The following is a 23,182-nucleotide window of genomic DNA, read 5'->3' on the forward strand; positions in this document are numbered from 1 at the left end:
CAGAGAGAAAACATGTCATTAATCTTTAACTCTCTGCTTTGCATGAAATTACTCTTAATCAAAAACACTTTGAATTTAAGCAATAATATAATTTTTAAAGTATTTTCAGAAGTTTGTATTCTGAATGTGACCGGACTTTTCCTTTAAGAAGTTTGCATTTATATCAGTCCTAGGACATTGTATTTATTTGCTTTTATAAGAACAACTCCAGTGTCTAGCCACATATTCTTAACTCCATCGCAGTGCAGTTCACACCTCAGCCCTTAAACCAAACCCTGACTATAGAAAGACTTTGCAAGATCCGTCTTCAGAAAGAACCTAAAGGTCCTAAAGAGGCAACATGAACAGAATCCCCTACGCCCACACAGAGCACAGCTCTGCCACACCAGTGATGAGTGTCCAAATTAACACACAGCGTGAACCATACAGCCTAAGTGTGTGCCTTGGTGCTGAGCTAGGAAGCCGGACCTCATTTTGTGGTTTCACCAGGTTTTTTTTTCCATTTCCTTTCAAAGTCGTTTCAGCTTCTGGTAAATAACTCTTCCCTCTTCCTTTTCATTTACTGGATTTTAAAGATGAAGCAAACTGGTTAACTTTTTCCTGTAATTCACTCTATAGATGAATGCCAAACAAAGACACACCTGGCTGCATGGATTGATGAAAGTATGTTTTAGCTTTTGACACCATAGTGACCGTTTTTACGTTGTAAACAAATGGAGGAGAGCTTGCAATTTGAAGCGTTGTCAGTTAGACTGATATGACACTGTCATAAACGTAACACCTGTCATCAACATGGAGTCTTTATAAATGTTCATGACTGGTAAATAAATGTCATTTTGCAAATTACAAAATGCAGAGTTGAAATTGTTTAAAACGATTGTGTTATGACCACTTAACACTAACAGACCCCAAAAATGTTTTATAATGACAAATTGACATTAACCAAGAAATCATAGCCCATCAGAAATGTCTAATCATAACAGGACAAATTATAAACCCTTGAAAAGTATGTGTAAACATTTCATTACAGTCACCATCAACCTCATGTCATGTCAGTTTAAGGATTAATATCTCCTCTCTTTCTGTATGAAATGAAAGAGGAATTTTCCTCTGCTCATTTTACCTTAAAGTAGACAGGTGGTTGGAAGGTGGTGTGAAAGAAGCCATTTATGTTAAGAGAAAAAACCTTAAACAGAGGGGATGGTCTTAGGTTTCAGCAAATATCTCTCCTGTTCAGCCAGGCCGACAATTGCCCCAAACAACCCCTTTTTCAGAGGCATAGACCAGAATCGGGTATTGTTGGCTAACAGAAAACCCAAACGACTCCCCATTCCTACAGCCCATGTCACACCTTGACGATTTAGCCAGCCTATGCCTGACATTTGAAAAATCTGGCAAAAATACTGGCTTACGTTGGATAAGTTATGGGTATGTTTTACACACTGAAGCATGCTGGCACACGTCGACATACAGCAAGCATGTCGACAAATGTTGAGCATGCTCTGGTGTGGTGTCTAGCTTATCCAAAATCAGTAACTTGTGCATAACTTATGTATGACTTATCGAGAACTTATCTCCAATGCATATCGTGTTTGAGGTGTTCCAGACGACCACTGAATGTGTTTCTAACCTACAGCTACTGTATAATGGTGTATTGGCAGCTTTTTGGTATTAAAGGGGGTTCACTGGAGGAACCTGTCAGTTCTGCTGCTGACTCATCATGAATACACCATGTATGTGCCCAAAATTGAAAAAAAAAAATACATAGAAATTTCAGTGTATGCCAGAATTTTAGAAGATTCTGAGGTGTCAGGCATACGCTGGCTAAATCGGCAAGGTGTGACTTTGCCGCCAGGGGCGGACCCTTTATTCCGGTTCAATTTGCATATTTTCTAAGCCAAGAAAAGGCTTTGTTTTGGTCCACTCTATAAAGTTACGACCTTAATGCTAATTCTGACGTTTTGAATTAAAAAAGTGAAATATCTTCAAACTTGGAAACAAACTCCAGTGGATTTTTTTTTTTACTTTTTTGGAAAACCTTAAAGTAGATTTTCCCACATCAGACTTATTTTCTGGCTCATCTAGTTTATAAATAATGATGCATTCTGCTCCATCACCAATCAATAGACAGACTCGTTCCACATCTCTACCTGTCTGTCATCCTGCAATTCCACTAAGCCTTAGTGGAACTGCAGGGGTAATTCCCATTAGCTTAGTGACTAAGCTTATGGGAATTACCACATTGACTAGAATGGCCTCTATTTGCTACGTAACGGAGGACACCACCCCTCACAGTGAAAACAACAACAAATAGCTAGTTTTAATAGTTTGTATTAAAAGTCTGAAATTTTGTTGAAAAATTACTTTACTTGAATTTGCTTGTAGAATATCGACAACCTCTACTTTAACCTCTACTTGCCCATTAAATCTTTTTTAAAAAGTTTGAAAAAAATGTTTACACACATCTCTTCTGCATAGCACTAGTTACATAATTATACACTCCTTTTATGTATTATAAGGCATATCGAATGGTAGTTTACCATTCAATTCAAGCAACAATTCCAGATCCATTTAAGGATCTTAAAGATACATAACATGACTTAGACTCAACTTTATTTATCCCTTGGTATTACTCCTTCAGGGAATTTTTGGTTCCAGTAGCTTATATAAAGTGCGAAGGGTTAAAACAAGATCCCATTACTGATAAAAAAAAAATAAAAATATATATAAAAGACAATATAAAAAGAATGTAAAAGTACAAAAAAAGCATTAATAAAAGAAAAATATTGTTATGTTCTGGAATATTTTCCCTTAGATATAAAAATATCTGTACAGTAGAGAGCTAACAAATAATAAAAGACAGTAATAAGCTTTATTTCTGTCTGCTTTGTGGCTTCTTTCCGAATAATGACCACAAAGGCAATGGTTTACTTGCAAGTTTCTAGCTACGGCTAACCTTTACAGAGCTCAGAAACAACCTGTGGATCATGAAAAGGAAACAAAAGCAATGTGTTCTCTGAATCACTGAGCAACCTTTAAACCGGTCCCAAAAAGGTCTCCTGTGTTTCGCTGGGATTCTATTAAAAAGGAGACTTAAGATGTTATAAGATTGCAGCTTGTTATGTAAGCATTGCTTTAAGTTTGTCTTCACTGCTCCAATAAAGTCTCTAGAAAGGTATTGTCACCCCTATATTTGGAACAGTTTATTTTGTCTCTACTAAAAGACCAGCACATCTCACAAAGATAGACGTGTTGAAAAAAAAAAAAAATAGGTGAACAACCACTGCATAGCAACTGGGTAGGAAAAGGAGGAAAAAAAAATGTTTTTTTACATTGGTTTCATGTTGTTTTGGTCAACTGAGGTCATATCGAGATGATAAACCGCTGGAGGTGTAAGAAAAAACAAAAGGTGTTAAATGTGTTATATTTCTTTAGAATGTTGCACAAAGCAGCTTTAAGCATTACGTTAGGTTTACTTGCAGGCTAAAAATAAACCAAAAAATAAAACACGCTGCAGTTACAGCAGCAGGTTCTAAAGGGTGTGGCAGGTCTTAGGGAGGAGATATTCTTTAACAATTTCTTTTTTCATCGGGGGGGGGGNCATTTTTTGTCCTCATCTGATCAGGTCGTCTACAGCCCTGTTTACCAGTGGTGTCTAAAATACACACATTTGTTACTTAAGTAGAAGTATAGATACTGCAGTTTAAAAATACTCTGGTAAAAGTTGAAGTTTTAACTTGAGCTCTTGACTCAAATAAAAGTGAAAAAGTTTGTGCTCCAAAAACTACTTAAAGTATAAAAGTATAAAGTAACCTTAAAAAAACAACAACCAGGTGCCACTATTTGAATTGAAAGCTCAATTCTTCGACTATTTGAAAATATTTTTGAGATAGGGCCAAGGATGAGGGAGGCATCAGTCTCAGCAGACTTCCCTCTCTCCAGACACCTCAAGCTCTGCTAAGGGAAGCCAGAGACATCGTCCCTCCAGCGTGTCCTCGGTCGTCCCCTAGCCTTCCTCCCGTTGAGACATGCCGGGAACAGCTCCCCAGGGTGCCACCTAAAAATGTCCAAGCCACGTCAGCCGACTCCTCTCAAAGTGAAAGAAAAGAGTCTCTATTCCGCTCCTCTCCCTTTCTTTTGAGGGATTGCCCAGCCACCCTGCAGAGAAAGCTCATTTCAGCCTCTTCTTTCCAGAAACTCGTTCTTTCGGTCATGATCCAGATTTCATGACCATAGGCGAGGGTAGATCCGTAGACTGACCAGTAAATCTACTCTCCCCCCACTACCGAACAGGACCCCAATGTACTTCAATCCTTCCACTTGAGGAAGAAACTCTTCTCCATCCTGAATGGGACAAGCAACCTTTTTCCGGTTGAGAACCATGGCCTTGCACTTGAAGAAACAGAACTTTCTCCTGGCTGCTTCACACTTGGCATTGAACCGAAAAATTAATGCAACTAAAAAGATTTTAAAAACAATCAGCTTTCAAATCAGAGAGGCTCTCAATTTTGGTGACATTTAGGAAAAAGACGCTGACTTTCTCATTCCAGCCCTTTAGCCCTCTACTTTAGAATAGAGAAAAAGGCATTAACAAAAAACTTTTTCTTCAATGGGATATTAATATTTAAAATATTTGAAAAAGCTGTTTCCAACCCAATGACAACATAAAATAGATCTAAAAGATATGACGATATGAGGTACGGTAATTTAAGGGTGGCAACTGCTAAAATCTGATAGAATTAGCATTTTCATTTTTTCTTTTTTAAATGTTTTATTATTTTTGTCTCATTTTAGTGCACAGCTTGCATTACTTGCCAATAAAAGTGATTGAATTGAGTTGTTTTGACATAGCGAGATGCTTGGAATAGTTTGGAATGGCTCTGTAGGGCAAGAAATCTGAAAGCCTTGTTTCACTCCATAAAACACTCTATAGAAACATTGACATGTTCTTATTTTCTCTTTATTTGACAATTTTACATTTTTTATTTCCCCTTCTTACAACAATACCACATACATCCAGCTAAAATAATATAAAACATTACTTCCACAGTTTGTTATTTATATTATTTACATGCACTCATTTAGTTAAGAGGCCAAAAAAACAAAACAGAAAAAACTCAGGCCTTGGTTTATTAACAAGTGCACTTTCTTCAGTTCGCTTTTGCTGGAGAGAGGCTATTCCACTGAGGATCCTTCTGCTCCTGAGAGCCTGCTGGACTTGTTCGTGGAGACGTGGAAGTCATTGGTTCAAAACGACCGAGTGAAAGGGGCCAACGATTAACAGTCACCGCTTTGCTTGCTTTCACAATGGAGCTTACCTACATGAAGCTTCGGTATCTTTGGAAGAGGAAAACACCTTGATATTGCAGGTGGATGAATTTTTTCACCGTTACTAAACATTTTTACTTTCAGCTGGATTCACAATAAGAATCTAAACACTAAGCATCTTAAACTGGAATAACAGGAGTGTGTGGAGCAAAGGCTTGACCCTTCATGCTCTCCCTGAACCTAAATATACTGAACTACTAGATAACAACTTCCTTCAGAACCAATTTCGTGTCAAATATACAGATTGTCTTTTCCTTTAATTGACTTACACCTAATGGGTGTTTACAAAGCAGCTCCTACTCTTCAGCAGCCTTAGCTCCAGCTGCAGTCACACTAACCAACATAAGCACACTTATTCTGAGCTCCGATGGTTGGATGAAAGCACAGTGTGTAAAATATTGTCCTTTACTGCAATCAACTGAGGGTTTCACAGAAAACCGAGACATGGATTCTTATTTTACAGCCTGTTGACACTTTGTATAGTATTCAGGGAAGGAATGAGGAAGTTTAGCATCCGCTGTAATACGAATGCATCTAAAATGCATAAACGAATGTACAATCAGAGTCCTGTTAAGCTTTCAGCGTTTGAAAAGGGATAAAGAAAAAATGTTTGCATTTCACCTGATGAACAGTGTAATAATACTCTAAACAGATTCTTATTGGAGTGGTCCTTCAGCTGCTGCCGGCCTCCTCTAACCAGGCTTATCCACTCTATGTGGGGGCAAACTTCTTGGCTTGTGCCCTGACCCGCTTCTCGTAGTCCATCCTGTTCTGACTGGAAAACATAAAAAAAAAAACAATATTAAGGTTTTTAGCCTCCGCCTTTTACTCAACTCCAGGGTCAGTTTCAGAGGTTCAGATGCTCTCACTGCTAGTAAGGATGCTGACTTTATTCCTCGGATTTATCTTAAAATGGAATTTGACATGGAAGAACTTACATTTAAGGTATATATTTCTACAGTTAGGGTGTTTGGGAAATTAAGGGAGGGAGGGAGGAGCCGAAAAGGAAAGAAGCAATGTCACACAAAAAAAAGAAAGAGCAAAAGAGGTAGGAAGCAAAGAAAGAATGAAACGTGAAGGATCGTAAGAACATAAAGAAAGGAAGCAAGGACAAGAAAAAAAGAGGAAGGAAGCAATGAAACAAAAATAATAAAGCAAGAAAGGAAACAAGGTCACAAGAAAGGAAGCAAGCTGGAAGGAAAAAACTACAAGGAAGAAAGCTAAGGATAAAGGAAACAAGAAGTATGTAAGAAGACTAGGAAGGTAAGAAGACCCAAACTAAGGACACAAGAAGCGAATCAAGGGCAACAAAAAAGGAAGAAAGGACACAAGGAAGGAAAGAAAAAAGGGTACAAGAAAAGGAAGGAAGCAAGATGGGATGTAAGAGCACTAAGAAGGAAAGTGGAAGAAAATGAAGCAAGGGAAGAGGGGAACAACAAAGGAAGAAAGCAATGACACAAGCAAGAAATGAAGCAAGGGAGCAAATGAAGGAAAGAACAGAAGGAAGGAAGCAGCAACAAGAAAGGCAGGCAGGCAGCATCTAGATAACAGAGGATCCCAAATATTTCAGCCTGTAACCCCATAAAGACACTCTAAAGCACATATAATTACTTCATTTTATATTCATTTATAAATAAATAGAAATCATATCCATTTTTTATAACATTTTATTTTCTACATAACCTTTTTATTATTTAATTGTGCATTTTAAATTTTAAAGATATGTTTAATATTTAAATTATGTCTTTTATATATAAATAACCATTACATCTAGTTATATTATGGTTGGTACATCTATGTATATTATTGTGTATTTTTGTCCTTCATATAACTCAAAGATCACATCACTAATTGTGAAAACAATCTTAGACGTCCTACTTGGTGTCTCGTGACCCCTACTTTGGGATCCCCGGGACTACAGGATACAGGGAGAAAAGTTCTTTTTAATTCTCCTTAATAATCCAGATAGAAGTGAGAGGTTGCTGATCAAAAACAATCCATCAGCTTCAAAGTCAACATCTGCATCGAGTTTGCTTGTTTTGGTTCTCTCCGGGCACTCCTGCTTCCTCCCACAGTCTAAAAACATGACTGTTAGGTTGATTGGCTTCTCTAAATTGTCCTTAGGAGTGAATGTGTGCATGGTTGTGTGTTTTTGTGGAGATTAATCTAAGAATGCATGAACAAACTGGACCTTGTCCACCTAATTTTTTATTTTTAAATGGTAAATGGCCAGTACTTATAAAAAGCTTTTTCAATTCAGAGGACTTTACACTACATTTAGTCATTCACCCATTAACGCACATACTGATGGTGGCAAACTACATTGTAGCCATTGTACCCTGAAACTCACTGACAGAAGTGAGGCTTCCGTACACTGGTGCCATCGAGCCCTCTGACCACCATCAGTAGGTAATGCAGGTGTAGTGTCTTGCCCAAGGACACAACAACACTGGTTTTTAAACCATATCAAAGTTTTATGTTATCTATCAGTTTAAATAACACAAAGGATTAGAAGCCCAAAAGGATTCCCATGGTTACTGTATCTAAACTGTCGACCACTTTATAGCAGGTTGAGTTGTACAGGCAGGTACTCACCAGTAGATTGTGTAAGCTTCTGCTTGTGCTGGGTCCTGAATATTGGGCTCATTCAGCAGCTCCTGGATACCCAACAGGATCTATACAAAAAATATTCAAGTAGTGCTTTAATTCTGGACTCCTTACATAATCAAAAAACACTTTTTGTTTTATAGCATGATAAAACTTAGACAAATACACAGAAAACAGAGCTACAGTGCGTTTTGTTAAGACTGAAGGGGGATTTCCATCCTTACTGCTGCATAAGTTTAGCCCTTGACCTGGTGGCGCCCCTTTCTCTTAGCTACCGCCACACTTAACCTATGTTTGAACATGTTAGCTTTAAAACCAGTATTAAGCTTACCGGTATGTCTAATCTGCTGACTGACAAACCATGATGAATTTATTTGATATTCTTACTGCTAAGGTAATTTTTGTTTTTATGGTTATTTTAAGGTACCTGTTGCAGCTTAGAGTCAATGTGTGACAAAATTCCCAGTTTGAGATAAACACCTACATAACCTGAAATCACTTCCATAAAAGTAAAAATAAGTATAAGGTTTTGTAATTAATAAAAAATAAAAATATATATTTTTTCTGACTAAACCAAAGTGCCACTAGTGCAGCAGGTTTTTATCATCAGTGCAGACAGAGAAGCTGCTCTGTACTGTAAAGCCAACTGAAGAGCTGACCTTTACCTGCTTTAGTACCAAGACTAATGCACTTCACTGTGCTAGACTGGCTGTACTGAGCAGCCTTCTTCTATAGGTGGTTAATAAAAGACGAGCGACAGTTAAAAAAAAAGTGTTTTCAAGGACAGAAGTCAAATAATGTTGCATCATTTCTGCTCATCTTTTTAGCACTGCTCCTAATTTCTTAATTTAGCATAAATAAAAATTGCTATTTAAAAGCATCATAAGCGCAACATTTGTGCAGAACTACAGCAAGAGAGTAAAACACGAAAAACAAAAAAAAACTTTAATAAAGGCAGGGTTTAAGAAAATGAATACAGTGCATCAGGTAAAACAGGGGGCACCTTCATTTATACAATTTGTTTCACATAATTTTATGCTTTAACTGCAAGATACTTGTACTCTGCACCTGAATTGCAAATTGGTTTTAGACAGAGGTGGGTAGAGCACACAGTCAGTACCGGTTTGTAGCTCATTATAACATGTAAAATTTAAGAATATGTAGTAAAGCCAGATCTAAATTTAAAGTTTGTGCAAATTCTAGTATTTTAAAGATTATAATGAAATAAGTAAAGCAAACAAATAATGTTACTGAAAAATAACTATTGCAGGGGGAAGAACATTTTTTCAGACCGATTTTCTTTAAACCATAAAACTTATGAAACTGACAGCTTCAGCAAAAATATTTACTCCAAGCATTACGGTAGGTATAGATAAGCTAAAAAAAAAGAAGACTCATTTTGACATAAACATAAACTGTGCGTCTTTGTCTTTTTTTTTTTTAACAAGCTTGCTTATTATTCAGTGAAGTTACTCACGTATGATGGAGAAGCCAAGCATTTTACTCAAGGCAGAATGGCAGTATTTTATAAAGATACTACTCAATGCGAAGTAAAACTAATGTTGCACTAAAACTGCTCCTAAAAGTATATATTTATATATACACTCAAGTAACTGTGACTGAGTTAATGTAACTAGTTACATCACACCTCTGGTTTTAGCAATTAAGATGATGGCTTCAAAAGTGTCCCATAATGGTTAAATTTCATGTGTTTAGTTAAAAGCCATTTGTTTATTAACCAATGCTAATTTCAATTGGTTCTTTCAGTTTGTACTGGAGCAGATTCTTTTTTTAGAAACTGGATGGTTGAGGCACCATGCAGCTCAGATGTAGAGAAGGACACCAAACTGGATACTGAAGCTTTGGTGGTTTGATTTCAAGTCTTCTCCTTCTCTGCATGTCAAGCTACTGATTAATTAAGGCCACGAACACACTGGATTAAATTAAACTCCATTATTAGAATTAGTTATATCTGCAAAACTGGTCAAATGTGGTCCAGTTCTATGCAGTAGGAAGCACAGCCCCATCAGTCCCAGCACTGAATCTCAACAGATGAGAACTTCAGCCAAATGTGAGATCACAAGAGTCCAAACCTGCTTGATTGTGATGGCCGGTCGCCAATCTTTGTCCTCCTCCAGGATGGACAGACACACAGTGCCGGATGGGTAGACGTTTGGGTGGAATATCGGTGGCTCAAACTTGCCTAGAGTAGCAACATTAGAAATAAAGTAAAAAAAAAAGGTGAAATACTAAATGGAGTCACTAAAATCAATGTAGTATTGGAGAAATTCAATATTACGAGAGGATCTATAAGAACAAAGTCGTATAAACTTGTAAAAAGAGCCTTTCAAAAACCCTCATACCCCTATTTTGTTGTTTTAAAACCACAAATACAATGGCTGTTATTGGGGTTTAAAGAGAGGAAGCATTCTCTTCCTCACAGATAAAATTAGGAGCATATTTGTGTCAATCCACCACACGAAATACCTTTAAGATTGCATTAATATTTGTGGCTGCTATGTGAGAAAATGTTAAAGGGGTCTGAGTTCTTCAGTAAAGAGTTGTAACATCTCTAAACACACCGTGCATCTTCCAATATCAAAATAAACTCCATTTAAAAACCTTGGAGAGTAGAAATTCTACAAATCTATCCCATACCATTATATAACTCTGAAAGAAAGGCTGTGAAACCTTATATTATCATAATTGCATATGAAAAAGAAAACAACACCTGTTTCATGTAAGGTTTGCGTTTTGCACAAGGTAGTGCAACAGTTACACTTTATACACAGGCTTTTGTGGCCAGAACTATTATTTCCTGAGCTCTTCCTGCTTCCATTTTAAATAGATGGCTCAATCTTTATTTGCTTCCTTTGACATGACAGCTTCTATGTACAAAGTAGGAAGAAGAGAGCAACTCACATTTGGGTGGAGAGGACGGGTAGTCGTCTTTAAACAGCATTCTTAGCTTGTAAAGTCCCCCTTCCCACAAAGTCTGAGAGATGAAAGAGTAAAAGAGAGTTTTTACGAAGCAGCCATGAAAGGTGGACTGAGCAGCTAATTATCTGTTATTGTTATTTTGTAGGCAGAAATGAAATAAAATATAAAATAGTATAAAATTTAAACTGTTGGACACAAATGTGAAAGCTGTTAGGAAAAAACCCAAAGTAGAATGGTGAAGCTCTAACAATTGTCATGTATTCAGTGTCACACCTACAAAAAACATTGTGTTCTATGGACATTGATTGACCTAATCAAATGTGTTTATTTTGTTTTAGGTAATTGAAATAAAAATGAAAACTAAACCTTGAAAAACTAACTGAAACGCTAAATTCTTAGAGAGAATCAGCTTAGTTTCTATTTGTGTCTTTATCATAATCCATTAATATGAGGTCCAGTTTTTTTGCTTTATTTTGTTGTACCACATTATGCCAGCAGATGGCAGGTACAGCAATCAGGTCATTTGTGTTGCTGTAGTTGGTCTGTCCTTATCAAAGATTTTTTTGTTTTTGGTTGCTTATGTTGTTTGTGTTACATAAAAGACTAAAGCTATAACCCACAACTAAACTGAAACTAAGCATTTTTGAAAAATAAACTATTCATATTTGTCTTCTTCTGTGAGGGCAGCAGTGTCAACAAAGACTGCAAGGCTTCCCTCTCTGAAGACACCTCGTCCAGCTCTGCCGGGGGGAAAACCCGATGCGCTCCCAGGCCAGCCCAGATCCATCAGTCAGGAGCCCCCCGCTCCAGCCCAGAGACATATTCTCTTCAGAGTTTCCACCTTTTTCCTGGTTGAGAACCAAGGTTTCAGACTTGACAGAGTAGTTTGCCACCGCCCCATCCATTCCATGAACCACATCATCTGAAAAAAAGCAGATCCACCAAACCAGGCGCTCTCTGGACGGGAAACAAGTCTGACTTAATGCTGGCAATGCTAACCATGCTCCTGCTTAGCTTGTACAGAGACCGGTTGGCTCCTAGTAAAAGACCCCGACTCCATACTCCTGACCCCCCCGTCACAGGGCACTATCAGATATAATGTTGAACGCCTTCTCCAGGTCCATGAAACAGATAGGACTGATTGGGCAAACTTCAAAGCGCTCTCGAAAACACTGCAGAGAATTTGCAGGTTATAGCACGGCAAGGACGAACACTGCACTGCTTCTCCTGAAGCCGAGGTCCGGCCATCAGCTGGACTCTCCTCTCTAGGACCCTTGCATAGGCCTTCCTAGGGAGACTCAGAAGTGTGTTCCCTTCATAACTGGAACACACCCTCTGGTCGTCCTTATTATGCAGGGGAGCCACAACCCCGGTCTGCAAATCCAGGGCCACTGTCTCAGATGTTTAAGAGACGTGTCAGCCATGATATCCTGACAACATCCAGAGCTCTAAGATACTCAGGGTGGATCTCTTCCACCCTCAGAGCCTTGCCACTGTGGAGTTTTCTGACCATCTCAGTGACTTCAGCTTTGGTGACGAACGAATCCAGCTGAGCAACCAGCTCTTCCACAACGGAAAGCATGTCAGCCGGGTAGAGGAGACCATCAAAGAACTTCTTACCCCGTCCAAAGATGTTCTTTATCAGAGTCAGCACCGTTACACTCCCAATAAAAACAGTGTTAGCAAAGCACTGCTTCCCTTTCTGGAGGCGCCAGACAGTTTGCCAGAAATCGCTTTGAGGCCAGCTGATAGTCTTTCTCCATGGCCTCTCCTACCAGGCCCAAGTTTTTGCCTCTACAACGGTTCCGTTAGCGGCCTATTTAAACCTTGAAGACAACAAATCTATTTGGATTTTATCCAAAAACCAACATAAAGAATTAAAAACTGTTCTCCAATTATTTTGAAAAAAAAAAAAATCTGAAATAAGTTTGTATTTAATCTGATCTCAAGTCTTGCAAATTTGTGCTGGTAAAAGCAGATCTAGGAGAGTTTAATTCTATACAATTAATTATTGGAGATAAATTATTTTGGGTCTTTAAAAACAGACTGCAGCATGAACCCATGTTAAATTTTCAACCATATTAACCATGCAAATTTATAGCTATTATTAATGGATATATATAAATTTAATTCTATTGATTATTTATTTATATTTTTATCTTTTTTTTTAGAACCATGCACACTTCCCTTTTTTTAAATGTGCACATAAATCTCATTTGTAATACCTGTTTTGAACAGAGATAGTGTGGGTCTAGCAGGTCAGTCTGTACAATACTGGAGCCAGTTAAGCACATAGATCCAAGAGCGATGCTCTGTGGAGTTTAATTTGTTCATAAACCCACTATCATAGTAGGTTATCTTTTTAATCTCTGAAAAAAACATTACCATCTAATTCTACAATTTAGAACATGTCAGTTATAGCTAAAGCATCAATTGTTTATGGACAGATAACAGATAATCCGCTTGAGTATCTCATACCTTGTCACATTTACACATTAATCTGTGGTATGGCTCACCCTGTTGGTCATTGATAGAGGAATAAAGGGAAACGTCTAAATATGTGTGGACTTTTATCTTGAATTTAAGCCGAATATAAACCTGTCTACCCTGTACATGTGGGTCTGACTTGGTGTGAGGGACCGTACATTTTCATGCTAAGATTGTTTTTTTTTTTTTTTAAGAGATCACAACATTTGTTTGGAAGTCAGCCTACTCTAGTTTCCAGCCCTGCTCAGTGCGTACCCAAGCTTTGAAAATAATACGCCAGATTTGTAGTTTAACTTTTTATCCTTTTAAGAAATTCACCTATTTCAGATGTTTCTACAGCTTCTTACTAATATACTTTGTCTCTTGAGATAGTGTGTTTCACAAATTGCACACATGGATAAATTGCTTACTTGTAAAATACGATATTTGTATTTGTCATTCCACTGCAGATTTGTCTGCTACTTATTATTGGTCTATATTTCACATGCAATGCTTTCAAAACAGGTTTCTGGAAGGAATATGGCAAAAGTAGGGAAAGTTTAAGGGGTATACATTCTTTATGACTCTCACCCCTTTTTTCCCAGGGATGGCACATTCCCAGTTCATTAGATTCATGGTTCCATCAGGGTTCTTCGTGGGCACAGCAACAAAGCCCTGTTGGTTTAAAGAAAGCGAGTCGTCATGGTCAACTTATATCTCATTACATACGTGGATCATCTGATCATATTGCTGTAAGGAGGCAGATATGTGATAAGTGTGCGGTCCAGCCTGTTGCTGCTTACAAATGGGTGGTCTTTCCTCCAGGCTTTGCGCTCCTGGGACAGTCTGCTGAGAGCAATGCCAGACATGATTATTGCTCATCAACGCCACCTTGTGGAAAAATAAAACCATTACCGTTATTCAATCATTAGATGTTCGTGAAATTTCTGTACAGTCGTAACCAAAATAATTACCAGAATATAGATTATCTGACCGTGAGTTTATTATGGAATAGTTGAAGTAAACATAAACGAGCTAGCTTGTTTTGTTAACCGTTTTAAAGAACCAAAACAACAACTTCAACGGTAGAGAACTAAAACTAGTGTTACTATTGAGGGACATTATTTTATCAAACTTACGTCTTATTTTTATGAAGAAATATCACAGAAGGTGTTATTCTGGAGATAGGGATAGTTTGTTAGCTGGGATGATGCTAACGCTTTAGCTCCGCTGCGACTGAAACCGAAAGATAAAAACAACGTTCAACGCTTAGACACACTTCTTCAGCGCCACTTGAGGCATAAAAACAAACAGAAAAAAACTCCTTTTGTAATTATCGAATAGCTAATAGGTAGCTTACTGGGGAAATTTTAAACGTATTAAAACATGTAGCTCTAAAACCCCGTTTTATAAGCTAGCCCTCAGCAAGAAAGGACCCCAATTTGTTTATTTCCTAAGGACCTTCAGGCAGTGATAAGGACAGACTGCCCACCATCTTTTTTTGTAGTTTTTCGCCCTCTCATTAAAATATAATGAAAAATGTACAATTTCTGAACAATGTTTTTAAACAAACCTGCTAAAAAGATCCTCTGTTAATAAATTTAGGTTTAATGTTTGTTTTCAACACAGTTAGTCTACAGCTTCTCAATCATTTCATTAAATTAGTGAGTAAAAATGCATTCAGTAAGAGGAAATATATTTAATATCTCCCTCAACAAACCCACCAATTTATTATTTTTCCTCACATTCTGTCAAGTTGTAGGAGAACATGTTTCGTTAAGCTTATATGTAATAGACCAACAAATTATCTGCATAAGGTGTGGCACACATTTATGTAACCAGATGATGTTTGTTCTTTTTTTATTATTGCTGTATTTTATAATTCCATAAAATGACCCAATGTTTTTGCCCTGACCATAAAACCCATTCTCCCCCGCGTGTGAATGCTAGAAACCTGTCTCATCTATCATTTTATAATGTAAAGCTGCATAGAATCTATATTCAAATTAACCTTTGAAAGAACATCTTCCATACTGTTTTTTTTTTTAAATGTATATAGTTTAATGCAGAATAATCTGAGGGAGTCAAGTGTGTTTTCTTTTTCTGGGTGTCCAAATAAACAAAGTTTGATCCCCAAAGTGGCACACTGAAGACTCTACAAATAAACAATTACACTTCGTTCCCCTTCACATTCATTTATTTAAATTTGTCACAGAGCAATTGTCAGTCCAAAACTGAAATAAAAAAAAAAAAAAGTGCAACAACTTTGGCAAATCTGTAAAAACTAGACATTACCATAATTATAAGGCAACAGGTTATGCAAGGAGATCATTAATCACACAAGTAGTCCATGGAAACCCTGGAGGAGCAGCAAATAAACTGCAGCTCAGGTTTAAATTCAAACTTTTCGAACATAAAATATCCTGGGAATGGAATTGTTTTACTGGTAATATGTGCATAGACTGCTTATAATTGTAATTTTTATAATTCAACTTTATTGATCTCACATTGGAGAAATTTACCTCTGTATTTAACCCATGCCCTTGGGGAGCTGTGAGCTGCCATTATGTGGCCCAATCACAGGTTAAGGAACAGAGGTCAAGGGTAAAGGTCAGGAACCTAGAGTGGAGGCAGTGGGATTCAAACCAGGTACTTGCAACCTTCTCAGAGGCCAACACTCCCAAATAGGGAATGGGTTAGAGAAGTGCTTTGGGATTCATGCTAATTCCTTCCTCCTAGTCATTCAGAATGGCATATGTGGTCATGCTTGATAAAGAGGAAAACAACAGATTGAACACATTTGCTTACATTTACTTTATTACTTTGTCCCCTTCAGGTTGGAGGAGAGTCCCTGCCTCAAGTGGAGGAGTTCAAGTATCTTGGGGTCCTGTTCCTGTGCGGCTGCTGCAATAATGCGGACGCTGCACCGGTCTGTCGTGGTGAAGAGCCGGTTCTCCTCCACATCGAGAGGAGTCAGTTGAGGTGGCTCAGACATCTTCTTCGGATGCCCCCTGGACGCCTCCCTCGGGAGGTGTTCCAGGCACGTCCCACCGGGAGGAGGCCCAGGGGACGACCCAGGACACGCTGGAGAGACACGCTGGCCTGGGAGCGCCTATGCTTCCCCCAACAGAGCTGAAGGAGGTGTCAGCGGAGAGGGAAGTCTGGGAGTCTCTGCTTAGTCTGCTGCCCCCGCGACCCGGTTCCGGATAAAGCGGGAGACGACGAGGACGAGGACTTTAAGAAATTACACACCATTTAGAGTAACAAGAGCTGTGATACTCTTGGCAAAAAAAAATAAAAAATTCTGCAGCAGCGCCATTGAGAATCATCTCATTTCCATGTAGAAATTAAGCCTATTTGCTGGTATTCCTTCATCTAAACAAGTATCATTGTCATTCTGACATGCCTACATCTTTCCAGCAAAACACAGCAGCACTTCTCACATTCTTTTGGGAAGAGGTGATGCTATATCAGCTGAAAAGGGTAGGCCAATTTCACACTGAACCCTGTTGATAAAGAACAGGATGCCATACAAGTTCATATGAAAAATACTACCCTTAATAACTAATGACTTTATGAACTTGTATTACATACTTCTGCAAAGGAATTAATTATTTTGCCCTTAAAATAAGATAATTAGATATTATCCACTCGAAGTAAGATATTTCAACCATAAATCATCTTATTTGCCAACTAATCTTCTTATAAAATGACAAAATTAAGTTTTGGTGGTGCATTCAAAGTACAGTCCAGAGAGAAGCCAGGAAAACATTAAACCTTCTTTCCACCCCCCTCTGAAATGATGTACTCTGGAGGGGCTCTTTGAAAGAATTCTGTCCAGGATCCATCATACAGACCGACATCAGAGAGTCCAAGCCGCTGAGCAGCCAGAACGACATGACACGCTGTGATTCCCAAACTGCAGGAAGCCCAGAGCGGCTTTTTCAGGTCCACTCCAGCCTCCTTGAAGAGTTTTCCCAAAGTATCAGTGTTGTGATACTTTCCGGAGGAATCCAGGAAACATGTAAAGGGTATGTTGATCGCTCCTGGGAAATGTCCAGGAAGAACACCTGAGAAGGGAAGATAGATAAAAAAAGTGCTAATATTAATTTTCAGTGATGATGTTTCTGTAATCCAGTAGTAGTCACTTCTTATGTAAAAGCTTTTGTTTGGCTTTCAACAGCTTTAACACACTGGGTTAGCTGGTGTTGTTATCACGGTGTAGGGTAAAAAGGATGAAAAAATGTCAATTTTGAAAAATAAGAAAGAGTGGAATAAGTTTTCAATGCAATTTCAGATGCATGTTTTGTAGGGCATCTCTCCACCAGCTCTAACCACTTAGATGGCTAGTTTTTGCCCATTCTCCTTAGCAATTCCAATGGAATGGGGGGAGAACATATATAGTCCCCTTTCAATTGCATGTGGAGAGCACTATTGACAACCTGGATGCATTTTGACATAAACAAACCTGGCTAATTTCACTTTACTTTCTAGGGACTTCAGTGTCTGATAAGAGATAGGACCTTTCAGCTTTCCCTGAGATTGTTAATGGGATGGGGCTGTGAGCAGCAAGACATGCCATTGCACCACCAGGTGCAGTAAGGAGGGGAAAGCAAAAATCTATCATTACCATTACTTTTTTTCTTATAAAAAGTAGATTTTGGATGTCCTTAAGCGAGGAAGTCCACCTCTAGTGTTTATCTATGCAATCAGCATCGCTGAATATTTCATTGCCATTTAAATTATTAGCCTACTTTGAACCGTACAAGCAGTTGCAAAGGGAATCCAAAGTTATTTATTTATTTATTTTTATATACTCTAATAATCCCAGAGGGAAATTACTTCTCTGCATTTAACCCATCCCCTTGGGGAGCAGTGGCCCAACATTGTGTGGCGCCCGGGGAGCAATCAGGGGTTAAGGGTCTTGCTCAGGGAGCCACTAGACCGTCACTAGCACTGCCTTAATTTGGCCAGTTAAGTGGAGGGGTTTCCTGCTGCCCATTGCAGCAGGGCCGAGCTCAATTAGTGGCTGCCGCAGCGTTGTGACGCTTCCTTTTGCCGGGCTGGGCAAAACTGCAAGAACCAGATCATAATATGTTAATAGACCAGGAAATGTAAATGCAAATATTTCTTGCTGGATTGTTTACACATTTTAAGCTTATATGGAGGCATTAAATCAAAACTATTTTCAGCAGTTAACTAATGGAATAAGTATTTTAAATATTAGCAATATTGTTTAAGATTTATCACAAGGCTAATTCTTTATTGTTTTTCTGATACACAATATTTTGACAAATAAAGCTTTCTGTTGTAGAGATTTGCAGTTGTTGTAAAGAAATCATGAAGCTGAACAACTCTGGCCAGATCCAGGTTGATAAAAAAAAAAAAATAAAAATAAACCACTATTTACACTTTCCCTGCTGAGTTGAGCGCAGCTTGATGAAAAAAATAATTGTATTCTTATGTGCGTCTTATTACCGTCACCATCTGGACAAAAGGCGTATTCCCCTAAAATGTAAAAAAAAAAAAAAAAAGTTTCCCATTCATATCAAGACTGATGGTTTCCAATTTGACTATGGGCGATTTTGGTTCATATAGAACGATTCGATACGATTCATGTGCAGAAAAAGAAAGCTAACGGAGCAAGCATGTAGGATGACCCTACGTAAACATTTCTCCAGAATGATTGACAATTAGGACGAACACTTAGTTAGATGATCCACCCAGAAATAAAAGATGGTCCTCTATACCTTTTATATGGCTAACTGACTGAGCTAAAAGAGCCTAAACTCTGTGGTTGGAAAAATCGATTTCCTATACAATCCTTTCATAATATTTTCACATGAGTGCTTATTTTCAATTACTTACTTATTATTACTTAGTGTTCACTCAGCCTTCCCCCACCAACAAGGCTACACAGTGTCTTGGTGAAAGCGGTTGTTGATTATTGATTGAAGAGAAGCCAGACTCCCTTAGACTCCCTTTTTATTTAAACTTAATACTGTTTTCTTAAACTGTCTGCAACTTGCTTTTTATAAACTGTGTGTGGAAAAACCTTCACAGCTTTTTGCAGGCTTTAAGTGGTGAAATTCTGTGTGACCAGAACAGGCAGTAATATTGGCAACACCGTTCTCCCTAGCAAATGTAAAATAAAATTCTTCTTGAATGAGGAATATTGAATTTCATATTCTTGTTAAATAAGACATAGATTTTTTTCTATTAACACCTGTTAGCTACTGAACACAGCTAGCTAATGAGCTATCCAGCTTTGCCCTTTATGCCAGTGACATAGTCCATCATAAACAGATATGTTTCAGTTTTATTATCAATCAGGTAAAACTTTATCGGTCATAAGAAATGATGTCACTAACAGTACAGATGCTCTCGACTCGGCTTCGATTAGGTTATAATCGTTGTCCAGGCGACCCAAGGTTTTATGTCAATGTGGCAACGTTCAGCCAGTCATATAGTATAAAAATAATCGTCCGTGCAGAACTGACTACCTGAGCAGATCTGGTATATCCATATATATATTTTATATTAAATAATTTGCCAAGCACAGATGGATGTGGTTGGATCGATGCCGTAGAAGTTGATTCATTGTGTAAACATTCAATCATTACACCCCTACAGTGGAATAATTTTTTACTAAACTCCATTCAATTGATCGTTTTGCATTCATATCTGCATAAATGTCAGAATAGGAAGTTGAAATATTCTATATCTTACGCTGTTGAAAATAAAGATGCAGAAAGCACTTTATTCCACTCAGTAAGTACAAACACTCCATAAGGTCCTAAAGGTATGATCTAATACTGTTGAAAGTAAATTTATTTTCTGTTTGAATTTACTGCCTATTGTACATCAGTGACATCCTGGAGCCAGTTTCACTCTGGGTTGGCTAAATTCCAGTTTTATATCTCTGTTCACGCCTGTGTTGACATGGAAACTTGCAAGTCAGCAAGACAGACATTCCAATGCTTTAACATCTTAACATCCACCTCATTTTGGGAAATTCTCACTGTGTAAAATTCTCATCTGTGTAAAATGACCTATACATTTCTGATATTATCTTATTTGGAAACTTTGTGGTTTGGAGGAAGCTGCAGGTAGCACATTTGAGCAGACCCAGGTATAACCGGATTTTTGTGTAAGTCTTCTTTTGATCATAGATAACCATTTAAATGCAGAATATGCCAAGATGGCATTGCTTTAGTATAAATAGGTGGGAGGACTAAACCTTGGGCCACTGCTGTTTTAAAGAGCAAAGCTCAAAAGTAGGCCTGAGGTAAATGATCCTCTGTAATGGATGAAACAATGATTTTGTTAAACATGGACAGGAACACATTCTGTTAATACTTAAAGATGTTTTCCCCTTGTTTGTATTACTCTGAGAACATTCCCTCATGCATTAAAGAGCCCAGTTCAGAACAATAGCGACCATTGAAACGTGCTACAAGGTGAAGCACGAAACTGACCAATGTGTGTGAAGGTAAGGATGTGATGAAAGAAACATAGATGGAATTACAACAGATTTATATTATGACAAAAAAAAAGAAATTATACCAATGGGAACAATTGATTGTGAGGCATTTGTGAGGTAATTCACTGTATGGAGCAGTGGTGGAAAGTTACAAAGTACTTGATTACTATACTTAAGTAATTTCTTTTCAGTATCTTTACTTTACTTGAATAATTTTTTGTGGGACATCCTATAACTTTCACTACATTTCAGTCAAATATTGTACTTTCTACTTGACTACATTTAGAGGAAGCTGCTAGTTACTTGTTCCTTAAATGCTGAAATGCAATTTCTACATGTAAGATAGCAGCCCTTAGAAATGAATTTGGACACCACTGTCTAAGAGATTTGCATGACGTTTCACAAATCTGAGAAACTGTTGTTGTTGCCATGTGGCCGAGTTACTTAGTAGGATGAGTTTTCCGGGCAGAGTTGTGGTTTCCTTTTGCTAATAGATTCAATCATGAACTGTTCCATAGTTTGAGGAAAATCAAGACACTGCTTTTTTGTTTTTGCTTTGTTTTGAAATAAAAAATAATAATCATAATAGTTGGTTACAGGTGGTGTAGTATCTGTAGCAGGTTGTTTCTACGCATCAATACATCAAGTGGTTTCTGAAAGTCAGAGGGTTCTTCAACATTACTCTGAAAATTACACAGAAATGTAGCAATATTAGAAAATGTAATTTGTATTTTTGAATACTTAAGTACTTTTAAATGCATGTAAGTATTTTCAAAAGTGAGGACTTAAATACTTTAACTTGAGTAGATGTTTGGCTGACTAACCTTTCCTGTTAGTTGAGTAAGATTTCAAATGAGTATCAGTACTTTTACTCCAGTACTACTTTTGAGTACTTTGTCCACTACTGTTATGGAGACAAGTTTTAAACATTCCTTTGTGAAAAAAACAGAAACAACCGTTTAGAGGCAAGGCTAACAGCACAGTGTCACTCCCAGCTCTGATTGTTGGCTACCTAAAAGGTTTCTCTGCTTTAGCACAACTGATTCTGATGATTGCAGTTCAACAGAATCCTGTTAATCATCTATCAATGTAAATCAGCTGTGCTGGAGCAGGGAAACCTCTAAAACCTTCAGGACAGTGGCCCTCGAGGACCGACTTTGGTGATGTCTGGTTTAACATCTCTTAAAACGTAATATTGATCTTCCTATGCTGTTCAGCCTACGACAGAGCATTAGAGCCATGCCAGAGATTTTTTTTCTATTATGAGAATACAGTCTTAAAATTACGGCAATAAAGTCGCAACAAGAATAGACATAAAATTATGAGAATAGTCATAAAATTATGAGAATAGTCATAAAATTATGAGAATAAAGTCATAACATTATGAGAATAAAGTTGTAATATTACGAGAATAAAGTCCTAATAAAGCGAAAATAAAGTCCTAATATTAAGAGAATAAAGTTTTAATATTGTGAGAATAAAGTTGTAATATTATGAAAATAAAGTCCTAATATTACGAGAATAGTCATAACATTACAAGAATAAATTCGTAATATTACGAGAATTAAGTCCAAATATTACGAGAATAAAGTTTCAACATTTCGAGAATAAAGTTGTTACATTATGAGAATAAAGTGTTATTTTTCTAAGAACTCTTAAAAGAAGCACAGTCATAATTAAAATGAGGAATTTTGAACATCATGTTAAATTGTTATACTTTGGTTTCAGGAATAAAGAAATCTGTTAGCCCAGCAGCATGACGTCACAGGGAGTTCAGGGTGATGATTAGTGGAGCTGGTTGGCCACCATCTGCTGATCGGAGCTCAAAGGTTTCTTTCTTAAATAGGATGTGGTACGATTACTTTATTCTCGTAATATTACAACTGTATACTCATAATATTAAAACTAAAAATAATATATATAATTAATATTATTTTTAATTATAATATATACTATAATATATATATATATTTTTTTTAGCCTGGCCCTAATACTCCTTTGTATTAGCAGATGCTGCTCTCTGACAAACCTGTCAGTTCTTTAAAGAAACATCTGGATTTATACTGAGATTATTGCAGAAAGATTTTCTGTTTGTGATGCCCTCTTGCGCAGCTCACCTTCCTTGGCTTCTGGTTCGGTTCCCTGGAACCAGCCGGCAGGTCTGGAGTCCACCACCTGGACCTTCTTGGTCTTGATGTTCTCCATCACATCTTCAAAGCTCTTCACCCAGGACTGATTGAGCTCCGCCTGGAAGTCTCTCCGCTCCGGCTTGCTGCAGTCGGAGGTCACCGGGTGACCCTCAGCCAGCCAGTTCTTCAACCCTCCGTCCAGCACCGACACCGAGCCGTGCCCGAACAC

General features: G+C 37.8%; 2 protein-coding genes across 2 annotated transcripts; both read right to left on the reverse strand.

Moving 5' to 3' along the window:
- Window positions 1-4,966: 4,966 nt before the first annotated feature.
- Window positions 4,967-14,778, reverse strand: LOC107087199 (SUMO-conjugating enzyme UBC9-like). Its single transcript, XM_015378637.1, has 7 exons — window positions 14,481-14,778; window positions 14,145-14,232; window positions 13,933-14,016; window positions 10,858-10,930; window positions 10,029-10,138; window positions 7,924-8,003; window positions 4,967-6,103 (listed from the first exon to the last, which is right to left on the reverse strand). Exons 2-7 carry the CDS (start codon window positions 14,208-14,210, stop codon window positions 6,040-6,042), a joined length of 477 nt encoding a protein of 158 aa, XP_015234123.1. The 5' UTR covers window positions 14,211-14,232; window positions 14,481-14,778; the 3' UTR covers window positions 4,967-6,039.
- Window positions 14,779-16,589: 1,811 nt separating this feature from the next.
- Window positions 16,590-23,182, reverse strand: LOC107087159 (3-mercaptopyruvate sulfurtransferase-like; the record flags this gene model as incomplete). Its single annotated transcript, XM_015378579.1, has 2 exons — window positions 16,590-17,411; window positions 22,942-23,182. Coding segments are annotated over 2 exons (540 nt in total), but the record flags the coding sequence as incomplete, so codon positions are not given.

Source organism: Cyprinodon variegatus, unplaced genomic scaffold (genome assembly GCF_000732505.1).
Source record: "Cyprinodon variegatus isolate N-32 unplaced genomic scaffold, C_variegatus-1.0 Scaffold175, whole genome shotgun sequence".
Classification (NCBI taxonomy): Eukaryota; Metazoa; Chordata; class Actinopteri; order Cyprinodontiformes; family Cyprinodontidae; genus Cyprinodon; species Cyprinodon variegatus.